The 20,056-nt window shown below is 43.5% G+C and overlaps 1 protein-coding gene across 3 annotated transcripts; it reads left to right on the top strand.

Annotated features, from left to right (window-relative positions):
- The first annotated feature begins 214 nt into the window (after nucleotides 1-214).
- On the top strand, nucleotides 215-17,439 carry LOC113563897. 3 transcript variants are annotated; one of them, XR_003407674.1, is made up of 6 exons: nucleotides 215-507; nucleotides 5,350-5,957; nucleotides 16,506-16,744; nucleotides 16,805-16,918; nucleotides 16,976-17,010; nucleotides 17,058-17,439. XR_003407674.1 is itself a non-coding variant. In XM_026976988.1 (4 exons), exons 1-4 carry the CDS (start codon nucleotides 16,625-16,627, stop codon nucleotides 17,091-17,093), a joined length of 312 nt encoding a protein of 103 aa, XP_026832789.1. In that variant the 5' UTR covers nucleotides 16,507-16,624; the 3' UTR covers nucleotides 17,094-17,439. The 3 variants fall into 3 exon arrangements, 1 of the variants encoding a protein (XP_026832789.1); XR_003407675.1 differs by having other exon boundaries at nucleotides 17,064-17,116; XM_026976988.1 differs by lacking the exons at nucleotides 215-507; nucleotides 5,350-5,957 and having other exon boundaries at nucleotides 16,507-16,744; nucleotides 16,798-16,918.
- The last annotated feature ends 2,617 nt before the right edge of the window (nucleotides 17,440-20,056 follow it).

Genomic DNA, 20,056 nt, shown 5'->3' on the forward strand with positions numbered 1-20,056 from the left:
ATGCGCAACTGCTGAACCCCCGCTCTCGCCGGCGCTCTCTGTCGCGCGCGCTCTCTTCTGCAACCCGGTGCGGCGCTTTTGGCCAAAAGCGAACATGCAACACACAACTAGTATGCGCTCGAACTCGGTAATGCGCACATCATGGGCGAGAGTGGGCGCGCAAGGCCGCACCAGCTGGGCGGTGGGTGGTGGGTGGGGATGGTGCTGGAGAGGGTGGAAAGCGGAGCTGGGTGCGATGGCGGCGAGTATCCGAAAGTTGTGAATAACCCAAAAGTGCGTGCCCCTGATTGGGCCACATCCAGCAGATCAACAATTCCACGCGGCGTAAACAAAACACACCAAGTGCCAAAGTTTACTGTCACGTGCTTGTCAACAGCGTCTTGGCGTTTTATAACGCCCTGACCCCGGACACGACGAAGCTTTACAAGTGACCCCGCTTCTTGGTGGACTTTGCACCCGGCCAACGGCAACTAACTGAACTGAACTCGGGTCCCACGGCGCCTACATGTGAGTATTGTTTACTGCAATCGCGTGATGTTGTATAAGAAAGTTAAACAATCCAGGTGGTAAAGTGGATTTTAGGGATTTTGTTTACGCAGTAAATCTAAATGTATTTATAACACAATATTGGGCTACAAAAATATTATGAGTAGGCTTGTGAGTCAGCGAACTTTTGGGAAATTCAAACTTAACTTGTTATTTTTATTAGTGTAAATACCTTGCAATTTTGGAACTTTAGTATCGACTGTGGCATTTAATTGTATCTTGCAAGTGACTAATCAAAATCAGATATGATTTAAGTCAGCGAGGCCGATAATTCACATAAAACGCTACCAGAAAATGTGAGTACTGGCTTGGCTATTATTATCATCAATTTATTGGCAAAACTATCATTTCACACAATTATTTCTTTTAAAAATTTGTCCTAATAAAAAATGTGCCAATAAAAACGCAGCAAAGCATGGTTTATGTACATACGTTCATTGTTATTAGCCCGAATTTGATATATTTATTCAACCAAGGCTTACGTGAATGGAAAATATTAAGTTTTTTATGCAAACGATTTGAAGAAAACTTCGTTAAGCCAAAAGTCTGGAATCCCTTCAATCAAAGGTGCTGGACCATGTTTTCATTACCAATTTTCATTTTGGCCCGGCTCGCAAAGAAGTGGCTTGCAGTGTGCAATGCGTTTAAAAAATGCCCGGGGCAGCGCGAAAGAGTTTTCTCCTGGGCTCGTTATTTATTTTTTTTATTCGTATGATGAAAAGCCACGCAACTATGTACGTCGCGTGTCTGGGACCATAAACAGAAATTGTTTCGCAAAACGCCTCCGTCGCTTTTGCGGCCACCACATCGCATCGACATTGCAAAATAAACCCGCAAAGCGAGAGAAACGCAAAATTATCATGGGCTGAATAATCGTATTCATAAATATGCTTTTCCATTTTCCCCATCTAAAACCGCGTGTGTGTGTGTGTGTGTATTTAGTACACCCTTTGGCCTAGGCAGCTATTCATCAGCGCATCATGTTTAAGCCTTCGTGGCGTCGATGATACAACCGATAAGAGGCCAATTTCGCAATTGCGGCGCTGGAATTTTTAATTAGTTGAAGAAAGCAGCGGCAGCCGCAGCCGGCCGTTTTGGCCAGGCTAGCAGCACACTCTTGCCATGGCCAGAAGGCAGAGAACCAGTCGAGAGCCGAGTAAAATATCCTCTGAGGCGCACACGAAACGCAGGCCGCATTTGCATACCACTTCTGCTTCACTTTGAAGACTGAAGAATCGGCCATCGTAAAGTGTATTAAAGTGAAGTATGTGTTAAGTGCACATGTCACAGGTCAAACGTGCTAGTGTTATGATTTATCGGTTTTTGCATTTTCGAGGTTTTCAAATTTATGCAGGTTTAGAACGAGGATATCAGCTAATTATAAGAAAATAGCAAGGAGTGCATATAATTCATTAGAAGTATGTTTAAAGCAAGTTAACATATGTTTGATTATAGTTCTATTATAATTTGCTCAAATTATAATATATATTATATATTCTGATAAATCTGAAGCGTAACAGTATAACTAAATATAATGAATTCGAATAACTTGTGTATACATTTTATTTATCAAACCGTCCAAGTATAATTGCAAAAATTCATAAAAAGCACCTATTACTTTAGGCTCATTAAATTTAATTGGCATAACTAGATTGAAGAATTCTTCATGAATCTCCGTATTTGCATTATTTTCGACTTAAGCAATATAATTAAAGCCAAAAGGCGAACATGCAACTTCTATATTTAAATCGCCTCACTCAATTCCGCTTAAACCATGCATACTCACTAGTGCAACCAACTTAATTAACAGTTTTGTTTGGTCTTTGTGTCCAAAAGTATTTTGTTTCCGATCGCGGAAAGTATGAGTGCGAATTGTTCGTGCTCATACACTCGTAACTAACCGACTGGCTAGACTTTTTGTGTGCGGTTAGGAAAAATTGGCGGTCGCCAGCGAAGTATGGAATAATTAAAAACAATTCAATTCGCAATTTGCACCATAATAAAATGAATTACATATTCATTTATGCAGAATATAACCGCTAAACTGCAACTGCAACACAGTAGAAATGAGACGGCCACTTGGCCACATCCACATGCAACCGGATTGCACTTGGGTGCAGTGGAGCAAGAAGTGGACCTACACGAAGGGTCGTTGCCTGGCGTTCGTCTGTGGGAATCGCATATACCTTACCCTAGCACTCGATTGATTGCTCCAGAAATGGGGAATGCATTTTGGGCTTCGACAGTGCCGGCAAAATATAGCAAGTAATTCCTAAACACTCGCTTGCCAGAATTCTTGGGTTTTGGGTCAATTTCTGCATTTCGGCGCAAACTTGAATATTCATAGCGCCGTCTAGGAACGATCTACTTGGTTCGCATGCAACAATGTATTTCTCGCGTTCGACTAAAATAGAATTTGTTTCATTTGATGGTAGACTGAACTCAACGCCTCTGCCTACCATCCACCCATACACCCATTCACCCATATGAGTGCGGTATGAATACTTATGTGAATACTTGATTTCGAGGCAGAGCAGCGCTGCACGCACATTTCTTCGCGAAGCCTTGTTAAGTGTGTAAATTATTGCGAAATATTGCAAATTTTATTCTAAACAAACATATTTTATTAATGCTTTCAGCCCATTCTCACCATAAAAAGTGGAATTGGATTCGAATGAGCGGCAATGCAAAATCAGGGGGTGTGCCTATTGTTATAATTACATCTGTGATTAATATGTTGTGCTCTTAATTTGAAACTAGGAACCGCCTTCACTACTTTGCGGTGAATTGTAAACTTAACCAGTAGTTATGCAAAGGATTTGTTTGTTTATAACAATAAAGTAATAAGTAATGTGCTCATAGTTCAATCAAACCATTTTCACTACTCATAAATCTAGAATTGCTGAGTTGCCAGCTGAGACTGGGCAGTAAAACCGTCCAGCTATGAAAAGAGCAACTATCAGCCGGGGGAACAGGTTTGGTTTATGGCTTTTAGGGGTCGCATTTAGCGGGAGCCACTGTACAGTGAGTGTTTAGTGTTCGTGCTGGCGATTAAGCTGTTCATTCGCTTGGCACGCTTTGTTTGGCAACCCCTTTGGCCGTCATTAAAAAATACCAGCCTCCAATTGCAGGAAGTCGTGGAATTGTTCCTACTCAAATTCTTATATAATGTCTTGATTATCATCCCTAGACGCAGGCACTCATAGGGGTGGTAATTCATAACTAGAAATTAAATTTACCTTAAAATATAATTTACTTGCAATATTTCTTATACAAGTATTATTTGCAGGGGAAGGCAAGTAAATGAATAATGACTGAAAATTACTTGACAATTACATTTTTATAAGAAATATTAGTATATAAATAGTATATATAATGTAGTATATTATAATATTGGAGTGAAATGGCATGACATTGAATGGCCAACTGGCTACTAAATTTTCATTACCGGAAAGTGATTGTTGAAATTCCTTAAATTTCCTGCTTTAAAATGTCGATTATTTGCGGACTTTCCGTTTAACACCCCGATGGCTGATGTCTGATTCTGGTGTCCATGGAGCAGGTGGACTGGGTGAAGTGGGGACTTGGGATGTGGATCCGCAAAGGTCTGGTGCTTGCGGATGAGGAACGGTGAATTTATAAAAAAAAGTGAGTGCTTTCATTGATGTTGGTTTATCGGAGGTGGCATTCCCCGGCTTTTTACATTGTAGCCTGCCCATGAAGTCCAACCTTTTATTTAAATGTTAACAATAAAAATGAATTTGCATTTATTGATTTTCGGGCAGCAGTGTTGAGCTGTGGAGGTGACACCTTAAAAAACAGGTCATATCCCTATCCGCGTTGCGAATCAGTTACTGGTTTTTTTTGCCTGCGCATAGAGCGAAGTAGATTGCATTTTTTGCGAATAGACCAGCTTTAATAAGCCAGTTAGATACGCCATTATGGTCTTCAAGTTGGCCAACATGAAAGGGGGCACATACGTAGCAAAATGGGAGAGCAGGAGCCGTATATCCTGCAGTAGCCGTTTGTTAAGCCTTTGTCTAGCAGCCATTTTAAGTGCCATAAAAAACTCGAAAAGTTGTAGGAACAATGTAGACAGCGTGTTTTCATTTTATGCGAATTAAGCTGCCACTTGAACAACTTTCCTTCCACCAGCGACTCCACTGGACCGCCGAGACCGACAACGACAACGACAACAACACTGCCAAACGACAACGCCAAACGAGAACGACAACGACAACGGCAACGAGAACGAGAACGAGAACGACGACGTCACTGACAACGGGAACAGTGGAAGTCCAAGAACAACACACAGGAGGCGCATCCACATGAGTGTTAGTCACACATGATTGTTCATATGTGGAGGGTGTAACTCATATGGAAGCAATGCGGATTTTTAACGAATCAGGCACATTGGTTTCTTAGCATTACTATTAATATACATCAATTCAGTTGGATGATTTCTTAAAACAAAGTACATACCCTTTCTATAAGTTAGCCTGACAATTCCGCAGAAGCTTCCATAAAATAATACAGAATTCCAGAACAATCCATAAGTTTTAAAAAATTTTAAGCATTTGAGAACAAAGAGTTAAACCTACATGTTTCTGTTGCATTTAAATCTTAGTCTTGTGCAATTTTTAGTATGGTGTCATCAAAGAAATTTCAAATTTCTAAACAAAAAGAACATATTTATTATACGAATTTATATGATATCATGCTGCACTTTCATCCCTGAGTGCTCATAAATTTTCCACCCTCACGATCTCGCCGAATTTCGCTAAAATCGGAAAAACTTTGCAGCATACTTTTAGGACGCTGCCAGGACACGGCCTGCCGGCATTTCCTACAGGGCACGAAGGACATCCCCAACCTCGTGCACACCCGCATCCGCATCCACAGCCACATTCACATCCACATCCTCGCCACATCAAACGAGAGCGCCCACAAGGGATACAGTTGTTAACGTGGCCAAGGAGCAGCGACTATGGCGGGCACAAAAACACAAACATGGTTGCCGCAGGACGCTTGCAGTTGAAGGAGCGAGCACTTTATGTGCATATAATGTCCGCTCTCACCCACGGCACACACCCACACACACACACACACACGCGGAGAGGCAGGACCCTTTGAGCCAAGTTGCGGGGAATTGTTAATATTGTCTGGGCCTGTAAGCAGCATTTACATGCTGGCCGACACCACGTACTACATACGTCCTGGCTGATGGACGGTCCCCGGGATGCGGAATCCTTGCCATGCGGATGATGCCCGGCTTTAAGTAGGCCCGCCTGGTAACAGACATTGTTTTAAAAATATGTACATCCTTGCAGCTTGCAGATGTTGAATTAACCGACGATGCCCGACAGCTTTCATTAGGAAAAGGCGGATGGCCAAAGTCCTGGACTTGCCGGGTGAGTATTTGCCCATGTGTGTGCAGCATAGTCCTGATTACATAGCCCGGCTTTTGTACATTAATAAGGGCAGCCAAACGACGGGGATGTGGACGAAGTGGGCTCCTAAAGTTGGGCTCTTTGGAAGTAATAAGAAATGCTTAGGAGGGGGAACTATTCAAGGAACAAACTTAAAGCAGGTGTCATATCCTATAAATAGCTTTAAATAAGCCCGTCATTTAATGGCCTTTGACTGCTCATTTGCATCCACTTTAAAGGGTAACTCCTTCGATATATTAAAGCGGCGGCGCCTCCACACTCCGGTAATCGATTGGACACGGCTGCCAGCCGGATTTCGTCCTCGAGCGTCTTAGGCACTCGAATAAAAAATAATGATGCGAGAGTAAATGAGATGCCATTCAATTCAAATGGCGTGGGATGCACGTGGAATGGCACGCACATGCGAAGGTGTGCCGCACACCCGTACTCCTTATGCCACATCCACATCCTGATCCGAATCCGAATCCATATCTATGTGGATACGGTTGCGCATTAGTGTGCGTGCACAGCGATGCAGGGTGTATATAGGAGTGTGTTATTCCCGATTCCAGAAGTAACACACATGGATAGCTCGCTCATTTACCGCCTACTGTCGCCGCCGGCTGCCGGGAGTCATTCGTCAGTCAATCCGACCATGCCACGACCTGGTAGCGCTCCTCCACTCCGGCCGGATGGGTAGCGCACATTCGTCAGAATTTGCATTTCAATTCGAATGTCAGGATGACGGAGCGTCGAATTTGGGTGGCGTTGCCATCGGAATGAAAATAAATCACGCTGCCTCACCGCATAGCCAACTGGGGAGATGGAAGATGGGTGATGGGATACATGGGCTATATGTGGGGTTGGAAGCTGGATGCTGCGGATGGGGAACGCACCACAGGAGCAAAACAGAGCCACCATTAAACCAAAACAGAGCCTGGGGCGTTCGCTGGGGGTGGAACTCATTTATTCGCATTTTTTGCCCTGCTTTCTGCTGCTCTTTTTGCAAATGCGAAAATGAATGTGGAAACTTTCCGCCATCATTTTGAGTGATGTCAATTAGATTGATTTGATCAGCGAAATATGTGATTTATCAGACAGCAGCAGCAGCAGCAGCAGCAACAGCAACAGCGGCTGGGCGGCCCCAGGACATTCGTCTCATCGCCCCAATCTGCAGCCATCTACATACAATCTCTGTTCCTGGTGGCCAAACCCGGACCACGGTGCGTATGAATATCTAATGCGGCACACACGTACGCAGTCCGCTTCATCACTTGCTCGTCCGTCGTCCATCTACTTCATCAATCAGTCATCTAACTATTCTGGCATCCTGCTCCATTTAGTCGGGACTTAGTCGGCCACATGGCTCTTTAAGAGGCTGAATTTGTGTAAATTCGTCTGTATTTAAGGATTTTCATGGTCATTTATTTGCATGGATCCTTGCAAACCTAACAACTGCTAGCTTGTTTTGTTTACAGACTGTAACAGTTGGTAATTAGATACCTATTTAGATACCTTTCAGATACCTAGATACCTTTGAAATGTATAAACTCTTTAAATGTATCTTTAGACATAGGAGTGACTATTTTCTTAAAGCTAAAGGCCACCTATCCATATTCATACCATTTTAACATACCCATATATACAAAACTATATGATCTAGTCCTCTTTTAGATGAGTTTATATATACCTTCACCCCTAACCCGCTTAACCATGCTGTCCACTATTAACCCCAATCTTCGATGCGGATTTTAGCCCCAAAATGTGGAAACTAGCTGGGCCATCCCCGTGTTGCAAGTTGTTACGACCATAATGAGGGATATTTGATTACGAGTATAGTAACGCATCCGGCTGGCGAATCACTTGGGCACACAAAAGCGGCACGTTACTTGCAACGCCTACGATATTAATAAACCATTGGGCGAAGCACTTGCGGCGCCGCACAAAGCAAATAAAATAAATCAAATCGGAGCAAAGAAAGCAGGCAAATCGCAATCTGAACGCCAGTGTGTAATGGGGAAAAACAAAGGGGAGTCCCCTGTTTTCTTTCGCTTTTTTCTATTTAGGCAGCCCAAATTTATGCGCGCTCTTTGCCCGGCCGCTCCCACGCAATGATTCCAACTTTTCCGGGGATCGGGGAAAAGGGAAAACGGAAAATGGGGGATAGGGAATCTAGCGCTGGTCCTGCGGTTTTTGGGGCTCTGCCTTTTTTCCAGGGGGTGGCTACATGTGTCAATAACTCATTTTCAAATGGGAATAACATCGAATAAAATTCGCGCTTCCTATGGGCCTTGTTTGCCCATTTTATATCCAAGCTGCCAGTGTGTGTGCCAGCCCATTTATTCCTGTGTGTTGGCCCCTCTGACTGATGAAATATCGTGACAAGCAGTATAAAAGCTATTAAAGTCGAGTGTAGATGGCGCTACTTGAATTTGTCAAAATGTCTTTTTACGCGCAGCCGGCGCACACAAGTCCCATACAACACGCCTATGGAAAAGTCGTTCCTGGAGCCGCGAAATCCCAATCCGAATCCGAATGCCTCCCACCCGAAAGTGGAACCACCACCCACCCAAGCACATACGTCATGGGAACGGGTGAAACTTTGATTGATGCCGCTGTGTCACGCAGGCGCGCATGTGGCTAATGGGCGGTCGCCGGCCCTAAAAAACATTCGATATTTGTGGGGGGCGGGGGGCGGGGTCACGGGATGGGGTAGGACCCTGCAAATCAATTGAGTGATGTTGCCAATTTGGGCATGGCTCGTTGGGGCCACGGATTGGGTGAGCTATCTTAATCGAGCGCAAGTTGCTGGTTGCGATGCAGTTGCAAACGCCCGAACAAGTTAGCTTGAGCAGCTGGAAGGCAGTGCACTGGGCGAAAAGACTGACTACAAGACTGGAAAAATGAAATTCGAAATTGGATGGGATTCGAAATAAACAATAATTTGGATTTTATGCAGTATCTGTAGAGTAATTTATAGATACATATCTATAGACTTAAGATCTGAAGTTAGGGAGTTTCATTTAAGATCCTTAGGTGCTCCATAGATTTTCGCCCAGTGGAGTGCCCCGCTGTTGTTCAAGTGGCGTCCACAAATAAACGCGCGCCCCAAATGCATCAAAGTAACGAGCTCAAGCTGCGCGGAGCAGCTCGTCCTGGTCGAAATATCCACATCCACATCCAGTCAAACGCCCTACAAGCGACTGGCGCCTGCAGTCGTGGTATATGAAATTAAGTTAATAAAGCAGTGAAATATCGCCGGTGAATGCAACGCGATTCGCAGGAGGCGATCAGCGGGCGCTAGGCGACTTGCTGCGCCTCCATAAATTGTGGCACTTTGGGGGTCACTCAGCTGCGGCGAGTGAGAGATGTGGCATGCCGCAACACCTGAGGTGTCCACTGGCTTATATTGGTCACATGAAATCCGAGACTGAAGGCGAGCTGCTAATTAAGGAGATTTCGAAACGAATAGCTTGAGATCTTTCGTAGTAACGAATGTCTCTGTGCTCTGTCTCAATCCTTAAGCATTTGAAAGTTAAAGCTTTATGGAGAAGTTCTGGCGCTTTTTGATTAAAATTTTTAGCCGTCTTCATTCGAAATTCCTCCGGGAGTTAAAGCTGTCGAATTGCATTCGAAGGACCCCGAAAAAGCGATTGTGGGGTTTCTATGGTCACCACAAGAGTGTGTGCCCCCGATGATGATGCTGATGATGGTGATGCCATTGTGCGCCATTGTTCACTGGAGCCCCATTGTCTCAGCTAAATTAAGCAAACTTTGCATGGGTGCCGTGCATAGTTTCGCCCCAAATCAATTCACCCGGAGTCGAGGACTCCCTCTGCCCACCTTATCGCCGTGCTCCACTCCGTGCTCATCCCCGTGCGCCGAAAATATGAGTAGGATTTCCCGAAACTCGCACCCTTTCGGCCTCAACTTTTCACTGGGCCATAAGCCGTTCGCCGTGAGCAGAACGCAATAAATTACGTTAAAGACGCCAGACCCAGACCCAGACCCAGACCCAAATCCCGAAATTTGCATTCCGCATTGGAAGAGTGGGGGGCCACCCCTGCGGAAAACCGGCACACGCATCATCATAATTAATAAGAGACAATTTGACAATGGCCCTTTAGCGTTAACAGCGGTATTACTTTCAGCAGCGAAGTGAGCAGCCGCCGGAAAGCACGCACACACTCAAACACACACCCAAACACACACTTAGCATCGCCGGATGGAACACACCCCCTTGCCATTTTGCGCCAAATTAAATTCAACCTCAATTGAGGGGTTAATTTCTATCACCAGGCAAACAAAAACCAAAACAAAAACAAAAACGCCCAGCCCGCAGACGCTACGTGGGGTGGTCCTTGAAAAGGGGGGGAGTGGGTGGTTGGTTGGGTGGCTGGCGGTTAGGGGGATGTTTGGGTGGCTTCCTAGATCGCCCCATTATCTGCATCGAGTTCCACATAGAAAATCATTACGGCATTCGCACCATGAGACGTATTCAATTTGAGTGTCGTTGAGCTCTTTATTACGTTAGTGTGAAAGTCGCGTGCACCGAAAGCCCGTTCGTGCACTGAGAGAAAAACCAGGGACATTTTTACAACAGAACCTTTTGAAATAAATTACAGGAGCTGAGCTAAATAAGCAATCGCTAAAGCTACGATCTTAATCTCATCTAAGAGATCCTAATTCTCAAGCTAAGATACTTTAGATACTAAGATACTTTCAGTTTATAACCAACAAAGCGTGTATCAACCATTTAATCTATAATGCAGATATATTTTGTTGATTAATCAGCAACTTTTTGTTTATATATTAATCATGGTTAGGAAAATTCTGCAAATTTTAAAAGGGATTTGTCTATTTTGTATATAATTAGAATTGTAATGATATACAAAATATTGGAATAAATATTTGAAAAGTTATTTTTTATTTTTTTTTATTTTTATTTTTTTTATTTTTATTAGAATTGTAAGATATACAAAATATTAGAATATGTAGAATGTCATGAAATGTAGCTTATTTCATATATATTTAGGATGAACATATCATTGGGCTCCACTCAACCACTTCTAATTTTTTGCCGTGTAGCGGGCTGTGGCATCGCATCCAGGGGCACCACCTCCTGCCCCGCCCCCCGGCGCCTTTGGCATTCATTCACGGTGCGTAAGTCAGAGCAACAACAATAACAAAGCCGGGCGTTTGGTGGAGGAAGTGGAAGTAAATTGAAAGCATGCTGCGCGGCCCAAAGCGGCCACTGCTGCTCCTGCCCCGTGCCTCATCCAGTGGCACATCCAGCCACTGCCACTTCTCCGTGACCCTAACCCTTCAATTCAGTGCCACGAAATCCATTAGCAGGCAGCGTGCGGCGAGGAGAAAAAGCCAAGAGCCAACAGCCAACAGCCAAGAGCCACGAGCATCGGGAAACGGTGACCATGAGGCTTTTATGCACGGAGCGTCCTGGCTCGCTTTCGGTTAACCATGGGCATGCCACTCCGTGCCACTCCACGCCCGTCCACTCCCTGGCTTTCAATCTCGACGAGACTCATAAACATATGCGCCTCACGTCGTTTGGCGTGAATTTAATGCGGCGGCGGTGGAGTAGACGACACCCCCAGCCGAAGGAGTGGACCCCCACCAAACGACTTCGCAGTCGACAGACGGTTAGCCGTTCTTTGATGAGGTTACTGACTTTGGCGAATTAACTCCCACTGTACCCGTGGCCATAGAGCCCGGCCTGGGGTCGCTGGCGAACCGGAAACCACTGCATTTTGTTGGCCCAAAACCGGGGTGGCACGCTTCAGCGCCTCGGAAAATCTCAGGGGACACTTTAGCAGTACAATGCAGCATTTAGATAAACCGAGACTTTAGAGCCCTTTCGATTTGGCCGGAATAAGTGCTGAACAGGAGGCTGGGCAGATGGAAATCAATCCTTCCTCGCGGGGTGCGTCCTTGTAGCCAGATTAGTTGAATGGAATTTCAGGGGAGTTTGTCTTCCGCATTTAATTGAAATTAATAGATGCTGCAGTGCGGGGGAGAAGGGAAAACACAATTAGGAAACGTATTAATGGCTGAATGGTTTTTCTATTTCCCACTTTTAAGCAAGCCAACTATAGTAATACCAAAAGTAAAACAAAGTGAAAGTATCTGTAGGAAACTAAGGTTTTTATCCCTTGGAACTTATGAATTTGGAAGCTTACACATTTGGAGAGTTCAAATACTCAATTCTAAATGTGAGTATAAGCCCTTCAAAGTGGCAGTTCACCTGAATCCATTGAGTACCCAGATTGAATTTAATGTGCAATACATCTCATAAATACTGTATCCGCAGGTAAATAGCTCAGATACGCAGTCAGCACAATTTATATCACTGCACCTGCAATCGAATTAATCAGTATAATAACCCCACTGCCGAAGGAGCAACTTAGTCGGCATATGCCACTAAGCGGGCTGTTCCTTTGGCCACATTTCACCGGATTCCGGCCCTCCGATCTAATCAAACAATCAAACAGAAATAATCGGGCATATCAAAGACCCACTACAAGTGCCCCGAAATCCAATTGGGACGACTGCTGCCATAAATTTTATTTATTTATGTGTGCACCGTTTTGTTTTCCGCTCTGTTTTCTGCCCTGCGAATGGGATTGGGTGTGGGAACGGGTAGTATAGAGTATATCGGGTCGAAAATCGACCATGAATATCAATGGGGGAATTGTGCGTCGTCGGCACGCGCCGCTTCATGCGATACTTGCCTCCAATCTTGGCCCAAACGGTCGTCCTTCGGCGGGAGGGGATGTGGGTGGGGGTGGGATTTTGGTTTTCTTTTTTCTTTTGGGTGGGCCATTGATATTGTTTTTATCAGGCAGACGAGGGACTGAAGACCTGGCCGCGAGCCTTAAGCACTTGTGCTCCTGATGCGTATTTAATTTTATTTTATTTGGGATTTCTCGCCACCGAAGGGGAAGTAAATCACGGCGGTCTTGGGGTGGTCGCTCCTGGTGGACCAGGACACCAGGCCGGATATATCGATACTACAAACATATGTGTGTTGGCAGATGTGTGTTTTTTGCCGGCTTACACTTGTCGCATCGAAGAAGAGTGACTGCGAAAATGTGACATCGAGTGCTGAGTGTTGATTGCTCGTCATTGGCACACAAGATAAATGAATGAATGAATGAGTGAATGAGTGAGTGAGTGAGTGAGTGAGTGCCTACCCCTGGTAGCAGCTGAAGCTTTCGTATTAAATTCATGAAAGTTAAGTGCTTGGTAATTGATGTTATAAAATATTTATGACAGACAGCCCAACAGCAGGCAGCACCGGAACTGAACAGGTAAACGAGTAAGAGTTCATGCCTTTTTAAGTCCTTCAGGCGGCCGACGACTGATGGCCAAAGTTAGATTTGGCTCTAATTGACATTAATTATTTAAAAGGACGTCGTGCGAATCCTTCGACCTAAGTGCCGCTCTTTGCCCTGCGGTAGAGCACCGAGTCCTCGCAGTTCCTCTGAAAAGCCAGCTATAAATAAGTTGAGCAATTGGAAAAACTCTGCCGCAAAAAAGCTACTATCAAAGCTACCAACTATTCAGTGCACGGTAAACAGAGTGGCAAACGCTCCAGATTATTGGCCAAATATGCATCTTAACTTCCAGCTTTTCATAGTACTAAAAAGGATTATATTCCTTCATGTTGGCTAACTGCAACTATAATTTGAATAAGGTTTTTAACATTTTCTTTATTCAGATTAAGTTTAGAAGGTTACTTAAATAAACAAAAAATTCATTAAATTAAAGGAATAATTTTGTTCAAGTTTTTATTGGAGTTCTGCAAGTCCAGTGCACTCCATTCATTTCGACACCCTGGCCAGACGAAGCTCAGGATTTGGGCTTGGCCCACTTGACCGGGCGAAAACAGTGGACCAGCTGATAATGATGCTGTTGGCGACTTTGTGTTTGCCATGTGCCCAGGTCCTTGGTGCTCGGTCCTTGGTGCTCGGTCCTTGCAGGGGCTGGCTTTGATGTTTCGCCAGGATGATGAATTATATTTGACATCTATGTGTCTGGACGGCAGTCCTCCCCCCCGCCGGTGCCAACATGTGTGTACCCGGCCACATAGATGCCACTCACACTGCCAAGGTGTGGGAACAAATACCCGTACGTGTGCATGCGCACCACAAACCACCCAGCTACACTGCACCCACCCACCCACACTCGTCCGATGAGAGCCGCACTTGGATATGTTTATTTTACTGTCAAAACATTAAAGTAAATTCCCGCCGATGCCGCCGCACGGGGTTGATTGTTATCAGGGGGCGGTGTCGACAGCGTGGTACCTCTGCGAGGGTGGAAAAGCACGCTTGCCACTTCGTCCTCTTGGCCACCTTCGGCTTGAGTTCGCAGACAAGTCTATTTGCATATGTTGACGGCATACTCCAGCCAGATCCTGGTGGATTTCCTGCTTAACGGCCGTGGCCAGCACAACAGCCAACCCTGAAAAGGACCTTCACACATGCGGCTGGGTGGCATGCCTCTTTGACAACTCATAGCAATCACTCATCATAAACACAGTCCGTATTTATGCGAGAAGAAGCTGTGAGAAAAAGAAACTCAAGGTATGCAACGGATGTGGACTGGTACAAATTGCAGGTGTAGTTCATCGTAAGACTTTGCCAGAGGCAAAATCCCCTTAGCTCAGAAGTTAACGACTTGCCAATTAGTTAATTAGCGAGCTCCTGCTGCGTCCTTCGACGTCTTATCCTCTCGTTTCCATTGGCTAGTCACTCATTTATCTAGGAGGCAGCCCTTTGCGGTCAATTAAAACAATCCGCAGAATAATTGCCAAGAAATTTATTCGCTTCATTAACTTGTTCGCAGCGAAGACAGGCGAGTTAGCCACGAAGTCAGCCATGAAATTAAGTGAAATAATTAAATCTCAATCGGCATCTATTAGATTTGTGTAGCCTTTGGCTTCGGCTTTGGCTTTGGCATTGGCTTTTGGCCCTTGTCAGCCGTCGAGGGATGAACACACAAATAAATTTTGGCAGGACGTCTGGGCTAATCTTCACCCAGCAAGGGGTTACCATTCGGCGTTAACGATGGGGTTGAATGGAACCATTGCTCGAAAGTGCAACAATCGCTGGGGTTTTCGCTTTTTCGGACTGACAACGACCATTTATCACCCACGCAGCATCTTTCATAATCAGGCTGGCCGGCTGGTCGGCTGGTCGGCTGCCCGGCTGGCAAAATGCAAATGACTCAGTCTGCGACTGTGGTGGAGCTGCATATAAAGGACCCGGCCCGCGGCTTTTAATTTACAACGTCCTACGTTCTGCGTCCTACGTCCTCAGTCCGCGCTCCTCGCTCCTCGGTCCTCGGTCCTTCGTCCATGTATCTGTATCTGTATCTACATACGCGTATATGTACGTGCAGCGGGGCTTTCAGCTCTCAACTCTGAGCCACAGCCGCCATCTTCGCCACAATGCCAGACAAAAGGTCGACACGTTCCCATTCCGACCGACTTAATTAATTTATGCACTCATGGTCGGTCGCCAGTGCATCGGGGTCTCTCGGGGATCGGGAAACGGGCAACGGGCTACGGGCACCAGGGATTGGAAAATGGGTTTGGGATGGCCAGTTTAGTCGGTCTTCAACCAAAAGGTGGACATCATTTCTCGGGGCCTCTTCGCTTCTTGAAAACCCGCCTAATTTTAAAATTAATGAGCGGCATCTTGATGGCCGATGGCAGCGATAAGCCCCATGATTTTGGCCGTTCCAGAGATCCAGAGAGCCCACGTCCCTGCCGCTCGGATCACAGCTTAAGTAAATCACGTGTTTATTGGCACTTCACTTACGACACCGTCACCAGGCCAAAGAATCTATAGGAGAGGCCCCGGGTCCCAGTTTCAAAAACCCCGTACCAAAACGAAAACGAAAACGAAAACGAAGTTGAAAACCAAAATGGCATCACTCCATAGGGCCTGCACTCTATATTGGCCCGGTCCGATCGGTTGGCATCGAGGGAACCGAACTGAGCCAACCGACTGACCAACGTCATTAATTAGCTGGCCGTGAAGTGTGGGGAACGAATGGAAAGCGACGTGTTTATTTGGCTTGTATGCCCGTTCAACAGCCCAAATGTATTGGGGCTTCATTTAGGAGTTCTTTTGTTTTCAAATATTTTGCCGCTCGGTACAGTGGGGCCTCGCATGTGGGGATGATTGCTCAATTTCCAAAGAAATTTCCCAACTCCCTGAACTGAATTAATGTAAGCTGTAATATGCAGACTATTTAAAGGGTGCCATTCATATTTTGTATGAGAATCCTTTATGGTATTAAATAGACAGAATAAGTAAGAAAAGATTTATTTAAATGAGTAAATAAATATGTAAATGTAAATATTGAACAGAAAATGTAGTATACTAACAATTTGTTAATGGGTCCATCTTTCCGAGACATCACTGTACGCAGCGCGTTGTGTCATTTATTTTGTTTGACCGGAAACTCTTTATCTTACGGTTAATCTTCTTGATATTTCAGATGTGGAAAGCCCAAATGCCGATGCATTCTGGATTCGTGGCATTAAGACAAAAATAAACTTGATTTTGGTACGAAATTGATTCATTCATTTTCGATCCATTGAGTCTGATTCTTATCCGATGGATGAGTCGGGCAGCATCAGCACTTCCAACTGTGTGCACATCCAACAGGTAGTCAAACCAGACAATCTGTCTCCACTTGCCGTGGAGTCTCGTTTCCATCCTCTTCGCCTCCCAATCGTAAGTATGCATTTGTTTTGAATAAAGGTAAACTTACTTTTTAATAATCAAAGATTTCAGTTTCTTTGCAGTCAATGAATGAGTTGGAAGTCTGCGAAAACAGCGGACTCTTTAGTGAAAGGATATTGACACCCATGTTCCGAAAAAGTATTTCTCGGATAAATTTCGATGTTTGTATGTTGGAAAAATTATAAATTCTATGCATTATCATTATCAATTTATAAATTTCAGGTTGCCAAGGACCATTTTGTCAGCTTGAGAACATGGTTTGTGAACAATTTTTGTGTTGATTAACTATTAATCCATTCATTAGTTGCAGATAACCTACCAAATAATGAACGATTCTTGATGGACTGGATGATAGCAGCTGGACATAATTATGTTAATTTACAATACACATTATATGATTATAAAGACTTAAAAAGTAATACGTTATCAAAATAAGGACATCACAGTAGGATGGAAGTTTTACTCATGTACTTTCCGATAGAATTTGGTTGGATGAATGTGTTATGTGTATCTGAAAATTGTATTGATGTTCGTTAGTGCTCTAATTAGATCATTTAATGATCAACCATATACGACTGCAAATGTAATTATTTAAAATGTATATTTTTGTAAATACAACATAGTCAGGACATTTAAACAAACAAAATACTTTACATGGCCGCTGATCAAAAGCTAACAAAAATATTCTTGTAGTATTTGGAAAATTCAATTTGTAGGTATTAATTTGTTGATATTAATATTAAACTCTGCATAAGCAAGAAATATGATTTTAGTCGTAAATTTCGAGAGCTATCAAAATTAACAGGCAGTTTTTATTTGTGTTACAAGATATTATATAACTACATACGTTGAATTGCTGAAAGTGGTTTACAATAAAATGAGTTGCAGGAGAAAATAATTTATATATTAAAGTTATATAACAATTTAAAGAGTTGAGACTCATTGAAAGGTTAGGAATTTTGAAATATAACTATATTTTGAGAAGGTTTGCTTTATTAACTTTTTTGTTTCATACTGCTCTAGATACATGATACGCATTTTTGTATAGAAATTATGATTATTATCAAAGAGTATTTTTTATATTTTAATTAATTTTATATTTGTAATAAATTTGGGATCGAATATTTTTGATCGTACGCAAAACTGTGCCAATTCAAAACGAACAATGGTGCAAAATACATTGTAATATTTACTTTCACTCAAGTTATCAAGTGATCATGACAATGAATCCTGTAATGCAGTGATCTGATTTAAATTCAGAGTTTAAGTATGAATCTTGACCATGAAATAAATTATTTTTCTAATCATTGTCGATCTACTTAGTAAAAGAGGATCATACGCAACATCCATTTCGACTTATGCCCAAGAGTATGCAACGTATTTTTCAATGCACCTTCTAAAGCATACTTATGTGGTTAAGTATTGGCTGCAACATATTCGCATACCAACATCTGCTTATCTGAACCTTAAACTGATAAGAAATCATCTTGAATGGGATTTTTTATTAATCTATAACTATTTTCAATAAAGTAATATAATAATATAATAACACTCAATAAAATGTTATTCAAAAGAGCACTCTTCTTAGTTGAATATATAAAGTGATCACATACTTTCATATTAAGTAGTATATGTACATAAAAGGAAGTAACGAAAATATAGAAATGACATCAGTAGGAAAATGTCAAAAAATCAACTAATTTTTGAAGATACTCCAGAAAAATATTCTTTATTAAATAATAATTTCGCTATTTATAATATAATGGGCTAATCATCTTACGATCTTCTAGATATTTGTAAATTATATAGTTGATTCCATCCAGTAACTGTTGTGATTTAAATTCCTAAGTAAGCGATTTAAGTGTATTAAAATGTTAAAATCAAGTTGACATTTGTGAATTATAAATTCGTTACTTGATAACTATTTGTATTGAATACATGGAAAAGCTAAAATATTTTAAGGACGACTAATTTGTAAGGGAACAATGCTCAATCACCTTAAACCCACAATAAATTTGATCCAGTTATTGTGCATTGTTATAAGTCATAATAACCCAAACCGAGCTGGTCGATAAAGGACGGCTGCGAATATATTTATTGTTTTCCGCTGACTACCTGAATACGAATTAGCATCGGGACCAGCCACTCCGCCCCTGCCAGCATATGGAAACCTATGTGTATACGACAGTAATGTCTTGAGCAGTCCCCGGATCGTGCCCCATAAATCATGCCAAACTGAGTTTGGGTATAGAAAGTCAAAGTAAACTGCCATCACTTAAAGTCATTCAGGCATTTATTTATGTCAAAACATTGTCCGCTTAGCTGCTGCGAACCTTTGGCAGTCCAAGGAGGTAGGGATTCGGGATCGGAACTCGGAGGGGTCAGTTGGCCAGTCGAATGTATAACTCAATTATAGGCGGCTGTGTGCTCACCTCGCAGCGGGGTGTCGGCGCATTAGCCACTCCTCCATGTCCTGGTCCTCAGTTCCCGTGAGTTGCCCTTTTAGCGCTAGACCGGATCGGATAATGCTCATGCGGCGATCGGGGTCATTGCGGTTTTCGGGATCGTCTCCAGTCCCGAATCTGCAGGACGAGATAACCCCGACTAGACTGCATAGATGTCATTAGAAACCGGGCACCAACACGATCCTCAATGAAGTCACCTCTCTGTTAGTGGGTCTTTATTATCTGGTCCCGTGGTGGGGGGATTCCTGTGTGGCCCGCATGTGCGCTCCGACATTGTGCCCACGATCGACCGGCCGCCAAGGTACAGGCCTCCCTGTACATGATTCTGTTTAACGAGAACAATGTTCTTGCAATCCTGCAAACGATGGCCACACCGCAGTTGCTTCGTTGGCGATCGCCTCTACGCGCAGTTTCTGGCCCAGATCTGGGCAGGATCGGGGCGATCCGAGGCCAGCTGGGGGGTAACAACTACACGATGGCACCGGATCGTGCAAAAGTACAGCGGCGGATGGCAGGTGGCGCCGGCGCCGATGCGAATTTGAATATGGAATGGCAGTCGGGCGCATGGCCAGCGAATTTGTATTGTGTGTGGGTACGGGGAAAACCTTATTATGAGCTGCGAATAGGGAGAACACACTGCAATTTACATAGAACTGAGTATTTCACAAACTTACAACATCAATTTGTGGCGCCTAAGTACTCTTGGATAAACTTTCATTCTGCTTATATCTATAAGTGGGATAACATCATGAACTAAGATGTTTAAAGACCTGTCGTCTCATTTATCACATACTCTTACTTTATAAATTTTCCATTATTGCCTAATAATGACAACTTA

Source organism: Drosophila erecta, unplaced genomic scaffold (assembly GCF_003286155.1).
Source record: "Drosophila erecta strain 14021-0224.00,06,07 unplaced genomic scaffold, DereRS2 tig00000021-arrow-pilon, whole genome shotgun sequence".
NCBI classification, from domain to species: Eukaryota; Metazoa; Arthropoda; class Insecta; order Diptera; family Drosophilidae; genus Drosophila; species Drosophila erecta.

Excerpts from the sequence above, each read along its gene's own strand:
- LOC113563897 (XM_026976988.1), top strand. The coding sequence starts at position 16,625 with ATGGATGAGTCGGGCAGCATCAGCACTTCCAACTGTGTGCACATCCAA. Across the intron at positions 16,919-16,975 it reads TCGGATAAATTTCGATGTTT|GTTGCCAAGGACCATTTTGT; the intron begins GTATGTTGGAAA and ends TATAAATTTCAG. Across the intron at positions 17,011-17,057 it reads TTTGTCAGCTTGAGAACATG|TTGCAGATAACCTACCAAAT; the intron begins GTTTGTGAACAA and ends TCCATTCATTAG.